The sequence below is a fragment of the Toxorhynchites rutilus genome, chromosome 1, assembly GCF_029784135.1.
Source record: "Toxorhynchites rutilus septentrionalis strain SRP chromosome 1, ASM2978413v1, whole genome shotgun sequence".
Taxonomy (NCBI): Eukaryota; Metazoa; Arthropoda; class Insecta; order Diptera; family Culicidae; genus Toxorhynchites; species Toxorhynchites rutilus.
In genome coordinates, this window is record NC_073744.1 from 96,035,193 (window position 1) to 96,053,723 (window position 18,531).

General features: G+C 38.3%; 1 protein-coding gene across 3 annotated transcripts in view; it reads right to left on the bottom strand.

Annotated features, from left to right (window-relative positions):
• Nucleotides 1–1,130: 1,130 nt before the first annotated feature.
• LOC129761119 (uncharacterized) overlaps nt 1,131–18,531 on the bottom strand; it is a 78,266-nt gene continuing 60,865 nt past the window's right edge. The window contains exons 6-7 of one of the 3 annotated variants that reach the window (XM_055758828.1): nt 13,709–13,907; nt 1,131–1,440 (exon numbers count right to left, since the gene is read on the bottom strand). In XM_055758828.1, coding sequence (XP_055614803.1) covers nt 1,284–1,440; nt 13,709–13,907 — 356 coding nt within the window. In that variant the 3' untranslated portion in view covers nt 1,131–1,283. Of the gene's footprint in view, nt 1,441–13,708; nt 13,908–18,531 lie in introns of those variants that run through there. The other 2 variants (XM_055758835.1, XR_008740434.1) reach the window with 2 other exon arrangements.

The following is an 18,531-nucleotide window of genomic DNA, read 5'->3' on the forward strand; positions in this document are numbered from 1 at the left end:
GGAACAAAAGATGCCCCAAATTGCATGTATTGCCGGTTTCCTTGGTTTTGAAATTTCTAGTTTCATAAAATATGTTTTTTTTACCATTTTCACTGTAATGAATTGTTGTGGAGTGCCCAAAATGATTGAAAACTCGTAAATCTATCAGATAAAGACTGAGCAATAATCGTGAGTAAAAGAGGAAGCTAATGTCTTCGATTTCAACCAATCAGAATGAGGTGTTTCCGTTTGGATAACGGTTTAGATTTTTTTATTGCTCGATAGTTAGTTTCATGACATGTATTTAAATTTATTCAAATGCTATGGAGTGCCGTAATCGATTGATGTGAATATCTCATCAATCCATCATGAAATTACTGAGCAAAAACCGTTTGAAATTGGACTTTTTTCACGATGTGGTCGATTTTCGCTTCTCGATTTGTATCCCCAATATGTTCCCGAAAAACATAATCCTACGTCAAAATATAAAAACATTAACACGTTAAGTTCCAGATTGTTCTTGCTGCGCTTTCTATTCAGTCCGCATCAAGAGTATTTTAAGGATGCCATTGTCCACTCCCCATTCCCAAAGATATTTATTGCATAAAAAGAATACAATCAAAAATTTGACTAGAAAGTAGTTACCTTTCGTAAAACATCCGGGAAAACCCATGTTATTTTTTATTTCCTTATTTAGTAACTGTGAGTCCTAGTGATTATCGTTTTGCTAAAGAAAAGCTGAATGTCAACTCAACGTGTTAAAGGTTATGCAAATGAATGGGAAAATATTGAATTCATTTGCATTTGAAGAATTTCATTCAATCACTAATTGAAATTATAATGGCATTTTTCTATTATCGACCGCGGATACAGATTGAATTCATAAAAAAAATAGGAGAGAGAGAGACGAGTGTTCGAAATCTGTTAAATCAAAATATGTATTGTGGGAGGAACGAAGTTCGCCGGGTCAGCTGCTCAGTAAAGAATTTTCATTATTTTTATGTTTACAATCATACCAGGTGTGTTACTTTGCAAAAAAAACCCGGCCGGAACGGTAATCGACTCAAACCCTCGCCATAACATGTGTGACGCTACCACCCGCTTTCATTCGTATTGAATCTTCTTTCAATTTTGTCAATAAATATTGCGTATAATATTACAAAACCAGTCATTATTTTATTTGTAATTTTAATATCATTTCTTGGTTACTGAACGAAAAAATGACATACGCGAATTGATGTACAAATATTCGATTAGGTTACATTATGAGCATTACATATAATTATTCATAAACACTATACATATTACAGTTGCTCTGCGTTCTGTCCGGAATGAGATATCATGTCAATTTCAATGCGCTCCGAAAAACAGTTTTTATAGTTTAAATAATCCAGCATCCTCCTCGGTAATGGCAGTGTTTGAATGAAATCTTTCCTTTTAATCGCTTTGTGTATAACAAACCTGCAAATAGAAGACAAAAATTGACTTAAAAACGTTGATACATAACAATATTTTTTGTTGCAGCTATTTTAATGAGGCAAAATGATTCTGAATATTACAGGATCATCAACTTCATTCTAGACTCTAGATAGTCGAAGAAAAATTCCTTAGATAGACGATTATGTCGATCGTAAACCGACCGTTTCTTATTTTCACTACAGAAAGTTTGATAAAAAAAATACTAATCAAGTCGGATAAGGACACCCCACCGATAAGAAAGACGAACACTTTGTTCTGAAAACAAATTGATTATCTCCTCTTTCTTTATCTTAACAGATGCGCACTAACTACGTTCACTGGAGCAATCGGATATCATGGCCAAACCAGCTCTACCATCCGGTGGTTTGTCCATAGCTGTTAAAACTGTGAAGGGAGGATACTCTGTAAACACAGCTGCGTTGAATTACAACATTTCAAGAACAACATTCATACGGCACCCCAAAAATCTCAATATTTCACCATAGCTAAGGCCACTTCCGACAGTTTTCAGTCAGTAGTAGGAGCAAAAGCCAGTGCGACATCTCCTCGACCTAGAGGGGATATTGTATGGGATTACCATGACGAAAGTAAAAAAATGGACTAAAGCATTCGTTCAATGAATCGACTCAGATGACTGGAAAATAATGACTTGGCGGTTTTTGAAGCGTAATCACAATACTTATTCCAAATGCCGAAAGCTACATCTGCGGTTTGTGCTAAAGGGTTTAATAAGGTCTCTGTCGCAGCCATTTATGACTTACTAGCTGACCCGGCAAACTTGGTCCCGCCCAAAATTTATTTTTCGTTATCAGATTCACGTTTTTTTACTAAGCGCACGTTCATAGGTCCAATCGCAGAACTGTTCAATGATTAGAAAATCTACCCTTCAAAATTACCTTTTACTGTAAAATTCCTAGTACTTCTACCAAAACTCGTTATAATAATATCAGATTATTTTCAGACACAATCCTCGTTCAAGATTTTTCAACCACTTACAATTAACATTTTTCTCCGTTACATGGAATAAATGTTTGATACAAAAAACATGATAAAATAAAGACAGCCCTAAAGCGGACAATTCCTTTCTCGAGTTTTGCTCTTATCAACACATTCGGTGATCCATTTTTATTTATATAGATAGAAGAAGATATAGGAGTGCGTTTTATCTCATTTAAATAAAATTCAATTGTCATTTTTGGTTGGAATATGTTTGGTTGAAATATGTGTATTATTTTTACGGACCCCCTCTCCATTTCAGGGGAGGGAGGGTTGCCCTACCATCATAGAAACATTTCTCATATTCAAAAACCTTCACATGCCAAATTTGGCTCCCTTTGATGAATTAGTTTTTGAGTTAGGCAGAAATTTGTGTTTCATTTGTACGGCAGCCCCACTCAGAGAGGGAGGAGAAGTGTCGATTCACCATAGAAACGTTTTGTGACCCCTAAAACATCCATATGCCTAATTTGGTTTTATTTGCTTGATTAATTCTCGAGTAATGCAGAAATTTGTGTTTTGTTTGTGTGGCAGCTCCCGCTTAGAAAGGGGGGTGCAGTGTCTAACCACCATAGAAATATTTATTGCACCCTAAAATCCCCATATGCCTAATTTGGTTTTATTTGCTTGATTAATTCTCGAGTAATGCAGAAATTTGTGTTTCATTTGTATGGCAGCTCCCCCTTAGAAAGGGGGGCTGCCATAGAAATGAAACATAAATTTCTTCATAACTCGAGAATTAATCAAGCAAATGGAACCAAATTTGGCATATGGAGATTTTAGGGATCAATAAATGTTTTTTATTGTGGTTTGACACAGGGTGCTGAACAACTCGAGAACTAATCAAACAAATGGAATTGAACTTAGCATATAGAGATTTCAGGGATCGATAAACGTTTCTGGTGGTTCGACAACTCCTCCCTCCTCTCTAAGGGGAGGCTACAATACAAATGAAACACAAATTTCTGCATGACTCAAAAACTAATCAATCAAATGAAGCCAAATTTGGCATGTGAAGGTTTTTGAAGATGAGAAATGTTTCTATGATGGTATGACAACCCTCCCTCGTCTGAAATGGAGAGGGGGTCCCGTAAAAATAATACACATATTTGACCAAACACGACAATTGAATTTTTTATTTTTTTAGTGTGATAAAACGCACTCCTATATCTTCATCTATCTATATAAATATAAATGGATCACCGAAAGTGTTGATAAGAGCAAAACTCGAGAAAGGAATTGTCCGATTTAGGGCTGTCTTTATTCTATCATATATTCTGTATCAAACATTTATTCCATGTAACAGAGAAACATGTTATTTGCAAGTGGTTGAAAAATCTTGAACTAAAAATAATCTGATATTATAATGACGATTTTTGGTAGAAGTACTAGGAATTTTATAGTAAAAGGTAATTTTAAAGGGTATATTTTCTAATCAGTGAACAGTTCTGCGATTGGACCTATGAACGAGCGCTTAGTAAAAAAACGTGAATGTGATAACGAAAAATAGATTTTGGGCGAGACAAAGTTTGCCGGGTCAGCTAGTGTTAAATAAAATTGTTGATCATGACAGTATTATTTTGATATTAGTTCCCTTCGAAGGAACTTAAGGCTGCAACTCTAAAAAGTAAAAAGGAAGTAGTAAACAAGCAAATGGGGTCGAATCGCGTATGTTGACAAAACCAGTAACCGCATTGATATGTATGTGAGCATCTTCCACTGTTCCTCAGAAAAGCTTGAAAAGCTTGAAGCTTTGAAGAAAGGTGCTCCATATGGGATCAAAATCTCGAACAATGCATCGGGATACATGGACCTTGATATCTACAATGACTAGTTGACCACCTTTATTAGACAATACGACATTATACAATCTTTATTTCATCTGACTATATGTTGTCATATTAAAAAAATGGTGAAAAAAAGCCAAAATGACGTAAAAACCCGCACATTTTTACATCATACATTGAAAAGAACACATAAAACAAATGATGGTCAAAATATAGAAATTAATATATACGAGGGTCGTTCAAAAATAAGTTTCAGTGCCTCAGAAATCGCGGAAAAATAAAGTTAGGACAAAAAACAAGGTGATTTTCGTAATCTACGTAATCTTCTTTCTATTTTTCTACATAATTGCCGTAACGTTCGAGGCATTTTTCATAGCGTGGCACGAGTTTTTCTATTCCGAGCGCGAAGTGCGTAGCGACCAACTTTTTGAAGTACGATGTAACTGCGTCACGAATTTCTTCAGTGTTATCAAATCTTTGAACGTCGAACGCCTGTTTCATCACTGGGAATAAGTGATAGTCGCTAGGGGCGAGGTCTGGGGAGTAAAGAGGATGCTCGAACACAATCCATTTGGATTTTTGACGTAGAACTACGTCAGATCATGGAGGCGATCTGGCGTAGTGGTAACATCCATACCTCTCACGCAGAGATCACGAGTTCAATTATCACTCCCGACATTCACGAAAGTCACAATAATAGAAAAAAATACGTCAGATCAAATCTGAAAACAGGTCACGTTTTATAAAATAAAGTTAACGTTAATAAATATTTTCACTGTGAACGAATTCTCATGATTTGCATACCAATCGAATCGGAAATTCTCTAAGATTTGTTTGATATTCTATACATTACAATTCGCTAATCTCTAAATCGTTTAAATTCATGAAAACTGGAAGAACTTCTTTTTTTCCTATACCTTTGTTCTGCCGATTTGTGTGCTAACCCTACTCGTATTTCGAATGCTTATAACTCGAACGTTTCTCAACAGATCGGAAAGATGTTTGCATCAATTGATAGGAAATATTTCTACGGGTATATCACAATTAATAAAATATTATTATTCATGAGATGAACAATTGAATAACTTTAAAATTTCAATCGTTATTTAAACGCTCTAACTGCCAAGCCCGATTTACGGTTTCCCCAACACAGACTTCAGAATCGATGTGCATGTGGAAATCCGCTTTGCAAATATACATGCAAGTCGAGGGTATTTTTGTTCCCATCGAGCTGTGTTTCCCTAACACGGATGTGCCTGGGGGAATCCGCTTTGTCAAAACATGCAAGTCGGGGGTATCTTTCTTCCACTGAGCTGTGTTTCCCTAACACAGACTTAAAAATCGATGTACCTGGGGAATCCACTTTGAAAATACATACAAGTCGGGGCATTTTTTGGTGTTGAGTACTTTTGTACTCGCTTGTCGTTGTGCAGACCGGAATATGTTTCCCTAAAACGTACTTTTAAACTGAGAAGCCTGGGAATCGTCATTTCAGATACTACAGGTAAATGAACTTTCGCGGTTCGAGAACTACGTAAACATGAGATGTGCAATAATTTCAGAGGGAAATGTAGAATACAATGATCGTTTGACAATTCTTCCGTTCACATATTTTGGTAATCCTAGGAATCATATCAAACGTAAAAGGACGTTCATCAAACTTATTTGTAACGAAGAACATAATCTATTCCAAAAATTTCGATGCATTCTAAAATAATATTCGAAGTGGTAAACAAGTGGATTGCATAATATAATTGCGTAGTTCTACGTCGAAAATATGCGGTTGTGTCCTAGATACAACTCCTTACAATTTTTTTTTTCAATTGCTCTTGAGTTACGCGAGCAGAATGGAGCCGCGCATTATCGTGGATGAGGAACACTCCTTTCGTCAATAAACCTAGCCTTTTGTTCTTAATAGTTCTCAATCGGTCCAAAATTTCACAATAGTACGGTGACAGGCGTTCGGCGGTCAACGATTCGATAACACTGAAGAAATTCGTGACGCAGTTACATCGTTCTTCAAAAAGTTGGACGCTACGCACTTCGCGCTCGGAATAGAAAAACTTGTGCCACGCTATGAAAAATGCCTCGAACGTTACGGCGATTATGTAGAAAAATAGGAAATAAAACGTAGATTACGAAAATCACCTTATTTTTTGTCCTAACTTTATTTTTCTGCGAAATTCATCGGAAATTTTGAATATGAATACGAGAAGTTTATTGGCCTTGGATATTATGCCCGAGTAATGTGGTTTAAGGTGAAGGTGGAAGCTTGCCACAAATGGCTGCCACAATGGCGCTCATTTCTTTCATCTTCCTCCCTCACCCTTCGCCCGAAAATCAATAATTTTGCGAAACAGTGTGGAGAAAATGATCATTTTCGCACACTTCCCATGAAGTAATATCAGCCAAACTCTAATCGATTACTCACAAGATATTAAATTTTCATCTGCTGTCGCACTGTATAGTGAACAACGTCGGAAAACTCGAGCAAGTGCTCTGAAAGTTAAATTTTCATTTTTCAATCTTCGACAATGGTTTTGTTTGTATTGGTGAAAGCATCGTTATTTTTTCGACTGATGCCAGACAACATCATCGAAGCATCTATCAAAACCACTCAATAAAATGTTATTCCTGAGTCATAGCGTTTCATATCATGAAAATCAATAGAATAAAATTATGTTGATATCAATACAATCATTATTTTTACGTTTAATGGGTCTATAATGTAAGTTTTAGCAACTTCAACATTGGGTAAAAAAATTGTATTGCAGAGCTCGGAACACTGCCACGGCTGCCTATGCTTTCAAAAACAATAAACGGAAAAGTACTACATTCAATCAAAATGTCTCGGTCAACGAAGAGAAGAGTTAAGGCTCTCCAACGTGAATATGTGAAAACAATACGACCAACGAAGGAAAATATGCAGGAATTATCAGCATGCGGAAGAACTTGTTAATATCAAAAGAGGCCCAATTCGCATGTGTTATAAATTTGCTCATGTTACGCTCGCGTATAATCAGTATTGTCAGTGTCAATGAAGCGCCACACAGTCTGATAAGTGAATTGATCTATTTACATGTGCTTCGCTCTTCTCTCACAAACACTATTACCCCATTTTTACACGTGGGTTTACCTATACTACTACAATGGCTAGCTTCCACCTTCACCTTAAATTTTAAATCTGAGTCAAGCGTAATTCCGAGATGACGTATTTTTTCTACACATAGCAAAGGATAAAGATCGATCATGTATGTAAACGTTATTGACTTGAGTTATCGGTGAAATGTAATGACGTTGCATTTTTGAACACTTAATGAAAGGAAATTTCTCAAGCACCATTCATCGAAAGTGTTTAGTAAGTGCTGTAGTCGCAAGCAGTCAGTCATTTCCCGAACTGTCGTAACAGTTTTTACGCCATTCGCATGGAACAATCGACTACCAATTGGGAGGATCAACCCAATCTCTTTCAAAAACATAGAAAACAGCATCGGTCCGAGGTTGCTGCCTTGAGGTACTCCTGAGTTGTTGGTGAACTTTTCCGAGAGATCCGTTACAATTATCACACACAGTTTTCGGTTCGTAAGGTACAACCTGAACCAACGAGTGAGTCTTCAAGATGCTCCAATTTTCTCAAGTTTGGCAAGTAGTATGTTACGATCAACCCTATCAAAAGCAGCCTTGAGGTTGGTGTACATAACATCCACCTGCGCTCCTAGTTCCATATTCCTGAGGCAAAACGAAACGAAAGGAACATGGTTCGTTGAGACAGATCTCTAAGAAACTTAGAATACGTGTTGATCAGCAGAAATATAATTTTTGCAGCAAGCAAATAAAATGCGTCGTTGATTATCAATTCGAATATCTTTGAACAGGTGTTAAGCGATGTGATCTCTTAATAATTTTCGACGTCCTGCTTGTCTCTTTTCTTGTGAATCGGGAACATAAATGAATATTTCCAACGTATTGGAAACACACCCAGCTGTACCGAGATATTGAACAGTTTAGACAGCGGTATTATAAATTCAGAAGAGCAATTCTTCAGTACGCAGGAGGGCATTCCGTCGGGACCGGCAGCGTTGAAAAATTTCAGTTTTTTATGGCAGATTCGACAAAGGCTGATTAAATCGTAGCGATATCAAAATCAAAAATAATCTGGGATCCCTTATTGCATCTCCAATCTGGATCGACGAAGCGGAGCGATCGTTAAAAACACTTCTGAAATGCTCAGCCTGGAGTTTGCATTTTTCAAATGATCTGCAGGCAATTCTGTTGCCCATGTGAATTTCCAATGGTAGCCCATCCTCCTTCCGTTCTGTTTTCACAAACGTCCAGAATCGTCTTGAATTACGCCGTAGATTGTGCTGAATGCGCCGAATCCTCGACCACAGGACCAGAACAACTAAGAAGGCATGTACGAGCTGCAGGCGCGACTGGGTCGGGAGGACTAGGAGCTTCCATAGTGCTACAGGCATTGCGTTCTGGGACGATAACTGAAGCACGAAGTAACTGGTTTTGGCGCTATTGGCCCCACCTCCGAAGGTAGTTTAATACGCACGACTCGTTGGTTTTGCGGGTAGTTTATGAATTCGCGAAAAGACACTTTTTCCGGCCATGCATCTCTCGACAAAGCAGCGTTTCGAATAGATTTGTTCACACCGACCTTGAAGGTTAAGGGGGCAGGATCTTTGTCTCTTGAAACCAACCTGATCACTTTTGGTTCTACATCAGCGCTTAATTCAAACAATCTCTAGTTAGTTTAACGATGTCATTCTCGGAAGTACTCGGTTCAAAAGCGGATAAATAAATCCACAGCAATTCCGCCGTCGGAGGAACAGTTTTGACAACTTCGGATGCAGTTTTAGTGTCTCGAATATTGATAGGCTTATTCACCAACCTATCGCTTCGCGTTTTCTTTTCGGTGCATTGAGCGTAGAGGTAGGCGACTTAGAATTTATCATGGTTGATAATACACCAACTGCATCCTTCAGCCCATCAATGTTCTCTTTAAGCGATTTGATGGACGATGTATCTGTCATATTTTCATTAGTGAAACGAGACGTAATATTCCGAAAGTGTTCATTGGAAAATAGATCCGAGCAGCCATCGCACATCCTAAAAATGTTTCGATCGTAGGTTCCCAAAATTTCACAATGACCGTAATCTACCTTTGCGCAAATCATATGGAATGAGTTTCCGCAATATCCACGACAAGTGATGCGATCCGAATCGTTCACTACTTTTGACGTAGGACTACGTCTAACCGGAAGATATAGGGGGTGAAATGAAAATCTAGGCACTGAACAAGTAGGAAAAAATGCAAGATTTGGAATGCTTATAACTCGAGCATTTCTCAATAGATCGCAAAGGTTTTTGCGTCAATTGATAGGAATTATATCTACGCATCTATCACAACGAATAACATTTCATTTTTCTTGAGATAAACAATTGAATAATTGTGAAATATCAAGCATTGTCCAAATGCACTATGTGCCCATTTTTTATTGGTCCATTTTGTGCTCCTCAAATCGTACCGACCAAAACGGGCAACCAGAGCAGCACCGAAATAGAATGAAGCACGATTGGAAAGATAAAAGAAAAAAAAATAAACCAAACATTGGTCGCAGTCTCACACATACGTAATTCTCGAGCCAGCCAGTCAGCTTAAAAATCCCCGCTCCACTGCCGTAACGATCATTCTTTGTGTGGACACCGACTGGACAACATCGTTGCTGGACGAGCTGGACGGCGAGGGATCGAGTGCCTTTCTCAAGGTAAGAGGGCGGAGGTGGTAGCGCTGGAGTAGAGTAGAGTAGAGTTTTCAAAGAGCCTTTCTCAAGGCTAGAGACGAATGAACTGCAAAAGTTTAAAGTCTCTATAATACAATACCTTCCTTCCTTCTTTCCGTAACGATCATTCTCATCGAAACCGAAACACCACATCGTTTCGCATCACATCACATCAACAAACCAACACGAGCAGCCATGTCTGGACATGACAAAGGAGGAAAAGTGAAAGGAAAGGCTAAATCCCGCTCGAACCGTGTTGGTCTGGAGTTTCATTTTCATTTTAATTTTATTTATTATATCAACAGGCCTTTACATTAGTGCCCTAATGATATCTAAATCTAATTTAAATCTAAGTCTAAATGAAGATTTTATTAATGTCTAAGAACTACGAGGAACATTTTTTTGAGAGTTGAGCGAGACAGGTGAAAATCGAACGATGAAAAACATCGGTTTAGCACTCGACACATACTCGCTACGGGCTCGTTGTGCCCGTAATTTGTGCAGGAGTGAGGGAGACGAATAAAAGTGTAGTAGCGTAGGTTTCGATAGCAAATGTTGAAATTGATCGTTTGAAGAAGGTCGGGACAGTCGATATTCGTGAGAATCAGATCCGATATAAAAGTAGCCTTAGCTACGTCTCTACGTACGCTCAGTAGATCAAGTCCAATTAATTTACAGCGGTTCTCGTAGTGAGGAAGATTTGAGGGATCATTCCAGGGCAGATTACGTAAAGCGAAACGAACAAATTTACGCTGGATCGCTTCGATGCGCTGAATACCGTTTTGATAGTAAGGCGACCATGTTATGCAAGCATACTCGAGAATTGAGCGAACCAACGCACAATAGAGTGCCTTGATGCAATGAACGTCTTTGAATTGTTTCGTGACACGAAAAATGAATCCGAGAGTTCTAGAAGCTTTGGCGGTGACGTAAGATATATGATCCTTGAATGTGAGTTTACTGTCAATGATGACTCCTAGATCTTTGATTGCTACTACACGGCTTAAAATCACACTGCGCAATTTATATTCATAAACGACAGATGAACGTTTCCTCGAGAAGGATATAATGGAACGTTTTTCTGGATTCAAAACCATTCTATTGTTATCACACCATTCAGCGAAAATGTCAAGCTGCTGCTGCAGGTACACTGCGTCATTAAGACAATTGACGGGCCAAAACAACTTGAAGTCATCGGCGTAAGAGAGTTTGTGGCACTCCAAGCAAAAGTTAACGTCGTTCAGGTACAGAAGAAAAATGTAAGGGCCAAGATGACTACCTTGAGGAACACCCGATGATACTGGAAACGGAGAAGATACAGTGTCACCTATTTTCACTGACATCACACGGCCAGTCAGGTATGAACGTAACCAGTTCAAGAAGTTGCCGTGGAATCCGAGACGTCGGAGTTTAGCGACCGCTATTTCGTGGTTTATTTTATCAAACGCAGCTGAGAAATCTGTATAAATTGCATCAATTTGTTGACGTGACTGTAGAGAGCGAGCGATGAATGAGGTGTACAGTACCAGATTTGTTGAGGTAGATCGCTTGGGAACGAAACCATGTTGTTGATGTGAGATGTAACTACTGCATGCATGGGAGATGAATTCCAAAACTATGAGTTCAAATAACTTAGACACCGAACAAAGGCTGGCGATTCCTCTGTAATTCTTGACATTTTTCCTGCAGCCTTTTTTGAATACTGGAAAAACGAAAGAATTTTTCCATGCTTTTGGAAAATTTCCACATTCCAGTGATCGAGAAGTTCTCCGCAAGGGTAGCTAGGCCAAGAGCGTTTGGCCAGTGCACCAGTCCACCTAGCTGGCGTTATATAGTTTCGGCCGCTGAAGTGATCGAGTTGGCTGGCAAAGCTGCTCGCGACGATAAGAAAACCCGCATTCAGAACAGACCACATTCGGTTCGGTGGACATCAAGACAACAGGCAGTTGCAGCGAGTGGCAAACGCAATCGCATAACGGCAGCAGGTAGAAGAAGGAAAAAGTTTGTTTATACAGACTGCTTTGGTGACAAAACCAGCCACCGTAAAACACGGCGCTTTTCAGGGCCATTAAACCTTTTGAAGAAGAGTTATTAAAAGTTATTCACAATACCAATGCATTCTAAAGTGACATAATATGACATATAATATGAACTGATTTATTTTGTTTATGCTTGTTTTTGAACTTATTGGTGGTTGGGGTCTTTTAAATTGATCATTCAGCTTTCATAGACCCATGCATGGTTCCCGAATTGAAAGTGGCTTCAAATTACAACACATTGTATGCAGGATGGCATTCACTAACTTTCTCGGTAGCAAGAACTGCATTCTTTGGTTGATAACTGATGTTGAAAATTGACTGACGTTACATCTGCATTGTATAGAAACATAACTAAGGAGCAACATGATGAGCTATGTATTTCCTGCTGCTCTGTTCTTATTCTAAAGGACTTTTATCCGAAGGTCATCCGTATTCACGGTTGGTTTTTCAGAACGCTTATAGCTCGTCTATTTATCGACAGATCGTAGAGTTCGTCTACAAAACCTTAGTTCTTTTTCATTTTTGTTTACATTGTTTGCGGAGACTACAAATCTTACAATTCATTCGTCTCCGAAACCACAGTTTAAGTTACGGTAATGTGCTCAATAGTGAAATATATGATAGTGAATGAGCTGAGGACCATTATGCATTCCCTATCATAGCCATCATTTTGATTGTACGATATGTGCATACGCCAAATGATGCCCGGCGTTGAACATTTAATAAGTACATAGCCTTCAGAAAAATATCAAGAAGCAACTATAAGATAGTGAGAAAAAATTGATAAAGTTTGTAAAAAAACGCAAAAACACAACATCAAAGGTTCTTCTCAGAACCTCCAACATGTTCATAAAGAGTAAACAGTGAACTAATCCATTTTTCAGTTAGATAGGTAGGTATTCACGTAGAAGAAGGAAATAAAACAATATATTTAAAATATATATTTAGCAAAAGCTGTCCCCTTTGTATAGTCCTACGTCACTCCGGTTGTGTCCCCGACATTACCCACCCGTCTTTTTTACACTTAGTGCATGTCATCCTTAACGGAGCTTATGATGCATGCGCCTGCGTGGATACCGAAGATATCGAGGTGCATTTCAAACCAGAAAGCAAATCAAAGCCATTGTTTCAAATAGCAAGCACCGTCAGCTATGTTGCCAATGCCAAAAATGGTTACCCTACGAGTTACCAAGAGAAAACGTCAAGCTGAGAAAACAACAGATATAACATCTGACCGGTATATGTTGACAATCGGAAGAAGATAAAGGCTTCCAATGACAAAGAGCGTAAGATGCCAAAAACCATGAAAACCAATCGCCAACACGTGACTCGAATTTCGAAGTATAACTTTTCAGATAGTGTTCATCCTTCCCACCCCAGGTGTCCATCTTTCTCTTCAAGTTTCAATTTTTCCCGACTCATTCTTATTTTTTCAAAGAAGCCAGACAAATTCATTTTGCAAAATTTTTTGCATATAAAAAGAGACTTAAACTATCAATTTATTTATTTTTTAATTCACGAAAGAATAAACTTTTACTTAAAGTGTTCGTCTTTACCACCCTTCCCCTATATATGAGATGCTATTAAGAGAAGAATATTTACAATATAAAAAGTTAAAAATATAAATTGTATGACATACCTGCATAAGTGCTGCAAACTTTGTACATACTTAAATCTGGAGACGGGTTTCGTCAATTGCACACGTAGAGGGCCATGTTCTGGTCGCCGATGTAAGAAGAAAAGATATCTACCGCTTCGCGAGTGTTCGACTGCATTTTCAATAAACTCCATTATAGTGCATGATTTGAATTTTGCACAGGACCCAAATGAGAAGGCTCCTAGAGAAAAAAAAGATGATAGCATGTAGACATTTATACCAAATTTCAAATTACAGTATATAAATTTATGTTTTTCGAAAGATAGGTTTTAACTCATAAACTAAGAAAGACATATAACTAAACAATATACAGTTGAACACCGATTATCCACGAGTGGCTGATCCTCGGTGCGGATTAACCGCGAACGCGTATTACAAAAATAGATCGAATACAAGGTATCCCTCGAGCGTGTTTCTGAATCAACGTGGAATCCGGAGAAATATGATTCGATCTGCGCTTTTCATCACTCCTCAAGCATTGTTCTCGAAGTTTTTGACGTAAAACTACGTCTTTCATTAAGGGTGTCAAATCAGAAAACAGGTCACGTTTTTATGAAATAAAGTTAAGTTATTTATGCCGCGAACGGATTTTGGCGATTTACATACTAAACGAATCGGAAATTCCCTAAGATTTGTTTAATATGTTATACATTAGAATCCCTTGGTTTGTAAATAGTTAAAATTCATGAAAACTTTAAGCGTTTCTATTTTCCCATACATTTGTTCAGTCGATTTGTGTGCTTTACCGAACAGAGCTGTCAATAACGAGCAACTTATCGACGACTAACGAAGGGGAAATCGTAGGATATGAAGTCACCGTGAACAAAGGAAAAGAAGAAGAATGAAGGGGAATACTTGCCTAGAGTATGAACATTGGATCTCGCTGAGGCAAACTGTTTAGAGGCGAATGAACTTCAAAGTTTAAAGCCTCTTAAAAACAAAGAAAGAAGGCAAACTTTCATTCGGCATCGGACTGTTGAGCAATCCAGTTCACTTTGCTTTCGCTGCGTTTCGATCTATGATTAGACCCCACCAGTGGTAATTCAACTTGGATATCGTCGTGTCGTTTTTCGCGTTATTCGTATCGTGTGTTTTTCTTTCCACGTCATAAATTGGACGCTTCGCATAGTGTGTGGAAGGCTGGCTCGAGCCCTGCAAAAAACCAACGCATGGCCGGGGGCAAAAATATTTCGAGGCAAGCGTCATCTAATGATGCACGCGATGTTGGTGCAGTGAAAAGCGCTTGCACTGAACCGAGCCTTCGCATCGAACAACAGCGAAGTAGGCGACTTCGGCGCGTCGGTCGAAAATGTAAACGCCGTTACCCAGGCAGCAACCAGCTCCCCCGCTGGTGGTGAACACGGGTGCTCTTGACAAACTCATCAGCGAATTCGCATCGATGGGTTTTACAGCAGAGTACAAGCTGTGTGGCATAATTCAGTCTTTTCCCAAGCAGTAAACATTGTTTGTTTTCCGTCATAAGGGCTTCGATGGTGCTTTAGACATTGCATGAATGTATTAAATTGACGTTATTGCGAAGCAGGCGTTAAGTTTGTGCGCCAAAAAATCATTTGGGGAATACCAACCTCTTTAATGTCGTACTGGAATGCATACTGGAAATTGGCATTGCAAATGCATTAAAGTAGAGGAGCTTTTGTTCTCACTGAAATTTGTTCCCTAACAGGGACATCAAAACCAAGGTGCCCGAGGGAAATCGGCATTGCAAATATATGCAAGTCGGGGGCAATTTTGAATTGCAAGTAAGGTGAGTGATACGATTAATTATAGCAAATGAAATTTAAATTTGGAGCTTTAATGTTGGTTGCTTCATGAAATTTCATATCAATGACCGATCGTGTTTTGTAAAAAATTTAGCACAAGTGTAAGTGTAAAATTGTATTTGGTAGCAGTTGTGTTAAAAATGACTTGAAAGGCGACCAAAAGAGTATCAGCATCGAAAAACGGTTCCGTTGAGACATCGGAGCAGCCGCCACACAAGCACATACACGCGTGGAACTATTTTCGTTTGGTTGCCATCCAGCTTCGAGAAGATTCCGGAAAGATGTCATCGTTGCTGAAAAATAATCTGCCATTTCCTCTTGGAATTGAAAAATACATTCAAGCGAAAGAGTTTATTTTAATGTTTTCTATCCATATAATACTGCTGTGATCGAATACATTTGGTTTTGTGATTTTTCAATCAAGTGCGATTAACGTAAGACCACGTCTTTCGGTAATTTATTAGAGGTGCAATGAATTTTAAGAAGGAATCCCCGCTCTACGCGCACTGGCAAACGATGTTTACTCAACAATTTCTCAATCGAGAAATGGGTGTTGTGAGAAAGGATGAGCGAACGCAAAAATTATGTAGACTGATTTGATGCAACAGATATTTTGTCTATTGGAAATGGAATGCAAATCATATCACAATACAAGCAATGTATTATACAACTATTGTGTGATTGCTTCTTTTGCTGAATATTGTGCCTCCAACGTAACGCTCTCGAAGTCCCCCAAATATTCATTTATTCATTCATTCAGAATTGATTCTAATGCAACTAAAAACAAATGATCACTAAATCAACGATAGTCCTACGTCACCCTTGCGGTTATACCACAGATATAACCCACTTCTTGTTTTTTTTCCTGATGTGTCTGTGGTGTGATGCAGGAGGACTGTGGTTTTGTGTACAATTGGAGGCACCCGATTGGAAATGTTTCTCTAGTTTTGTGAATTTGAGAGTTTAAACAAAGTGCGATGAACGAACAGATCCAGGTTTTGCGTTTCAGTGTTCTGTTTCGAAAGCGTCTATTTCTTGAAATTTAATGCATAGAAGCGCTTGATGTGCGTATATTGCGGAGCAGTTTTCTGAGAAGGTCGGAGCGGGAGCGGTGAGCGGAGAATGAGAATCAGTTTTGCGTCAGTGAAGATGGATTCTACAAAGCTAAGTGCATCTATTCTGTTTTCTCCAGCTGTATGACACCCGCCATGTTTTTGGGGCCATCATCTCAAACATCAAAAGTATTTGTTTTCTTCAAAACAGCGATCCGCGTTGACGCCATTGAGCTTCGTTTACTAGTTTAGGGGAGCGTCAAAGAATAGCTGAACGGAATGAACGTTTTCAAAATTAAAATTATGAATGAAAATTAGCTTTTCTATATCAAATTAGTATTCTATTAAAATTAAAAAAAATTGTTTGCAGGTGGGGAAAAAGTCTCATACGAAAATTGTTTATGAAGACGACTTTATATTATAGTGAAAAAAATCAGTAACAATGTTGGAATTTGTATAGCCATATGGTTGAATGAAAGTCAGAAATACGTGCCTCAAGTAATTAAATAACATGATGTGAACATTTTCATTCAAATTTTAAAATTTAAAAACCGGCTTCGTGTCTTCTAATCTGATAGAGATTACACTAACGAGTTTGGGACCCAAATTTGAAGTCGCCACCAGACGTCGACACTATTTTTCTGTCATCGCGAATTACCAATTTACCACCATCTGACATATCGTGAAGTCGATGATGAACTTTTACAGCAGAGGGATAGTGAGATAGGCGGTGATGGTAGTTAGAGTGAGATAGCGATAATCGTGCCATACACCTGGTTTTCTCTCTCCCAAATCAAGGCGCCTAGAAGTATATCCTAAGGTGAATCCGTTTCGTCACTAAGTTGGTTAGGGAAGCGGTATATGAAAATAGCACGGACGAAAACAGAAGGGGAATTATTTGCTTGAAGCGTGAAAGAGACAGACTGATCAGGAGCGAGCTTCGGCACTAGCGTATGTTTACAAACAAAACACAATAGACTTCCAAAATGGCTGAAGAGTGCTTTAAGCAAGTTGGCCCACCTTAGGATATACTTCTAGGCGCCTTGTTCCAAATTATACTTGAGTTCTTCTTTCGCTCAGTTCCGTGTCGCGAAATGTTTTTTTTTCTTTCATCGTGTGTGTTAGAGTGGCGAGTCACGATGGGTAAAATCCGGACCATGTGTTGTTTCCGGTTTTCACGGGTTCTATTTAGTAGGATTGTTTCTGATACCCAGCACACATTAAATCGCATAACAAGCGTATATATAACATCATATGCCCTAAAATTTGGTTGGCATATAATGCGCCTAACTGGCATATGCATGCAAAAGTGGAGGCCATATACATACATGGCAAATGCTTACCGAATTTGTTTGGATGAATATGCAACTTTGACCGGCTATAATAGCGATTATGTTGATATTGAATTGCGATCTATTATGAATATATTCATGAATTGTCAAAGCACCAAATATGTACGAATTTTGCCATACTCATATACGATTTATTACAGACATAGAAAAAAACAAATGGTGCAAAATATTTTCGTGAAATGTTTATTATAGCCTCACGAATCGCCATTTTTATATATGAGTATTTATGTTTGTAGAAATAATAATAGTTTGATTGACTTGTGTTGGGAGTGGAATATGAATGTTTAAAATGGCACAGATTGATGTTTGGTAAAAACTGCTCCAATGTGGGTTCGAACTCCAGTCGTCTGAATTACCATCCACCAGCTATCTCGCGCGGCTATCTGAAAATTAATTCAACAGCGGTTAAAACTTTCGAATGCATCAGCATTTCATTGACATTGCAATATGATGTAATATGTTCTTTATTAGGATCTAATATGATTTACTGTTTCATGATTTTCTTCAGCATGCAACACGATTTACTACAGTACTGAATCGATTTAAATTATACGCTTATACGACACACAAACTGCATCAGCGTAATATACGCATATGATGCGGATTAAATATATTTTACG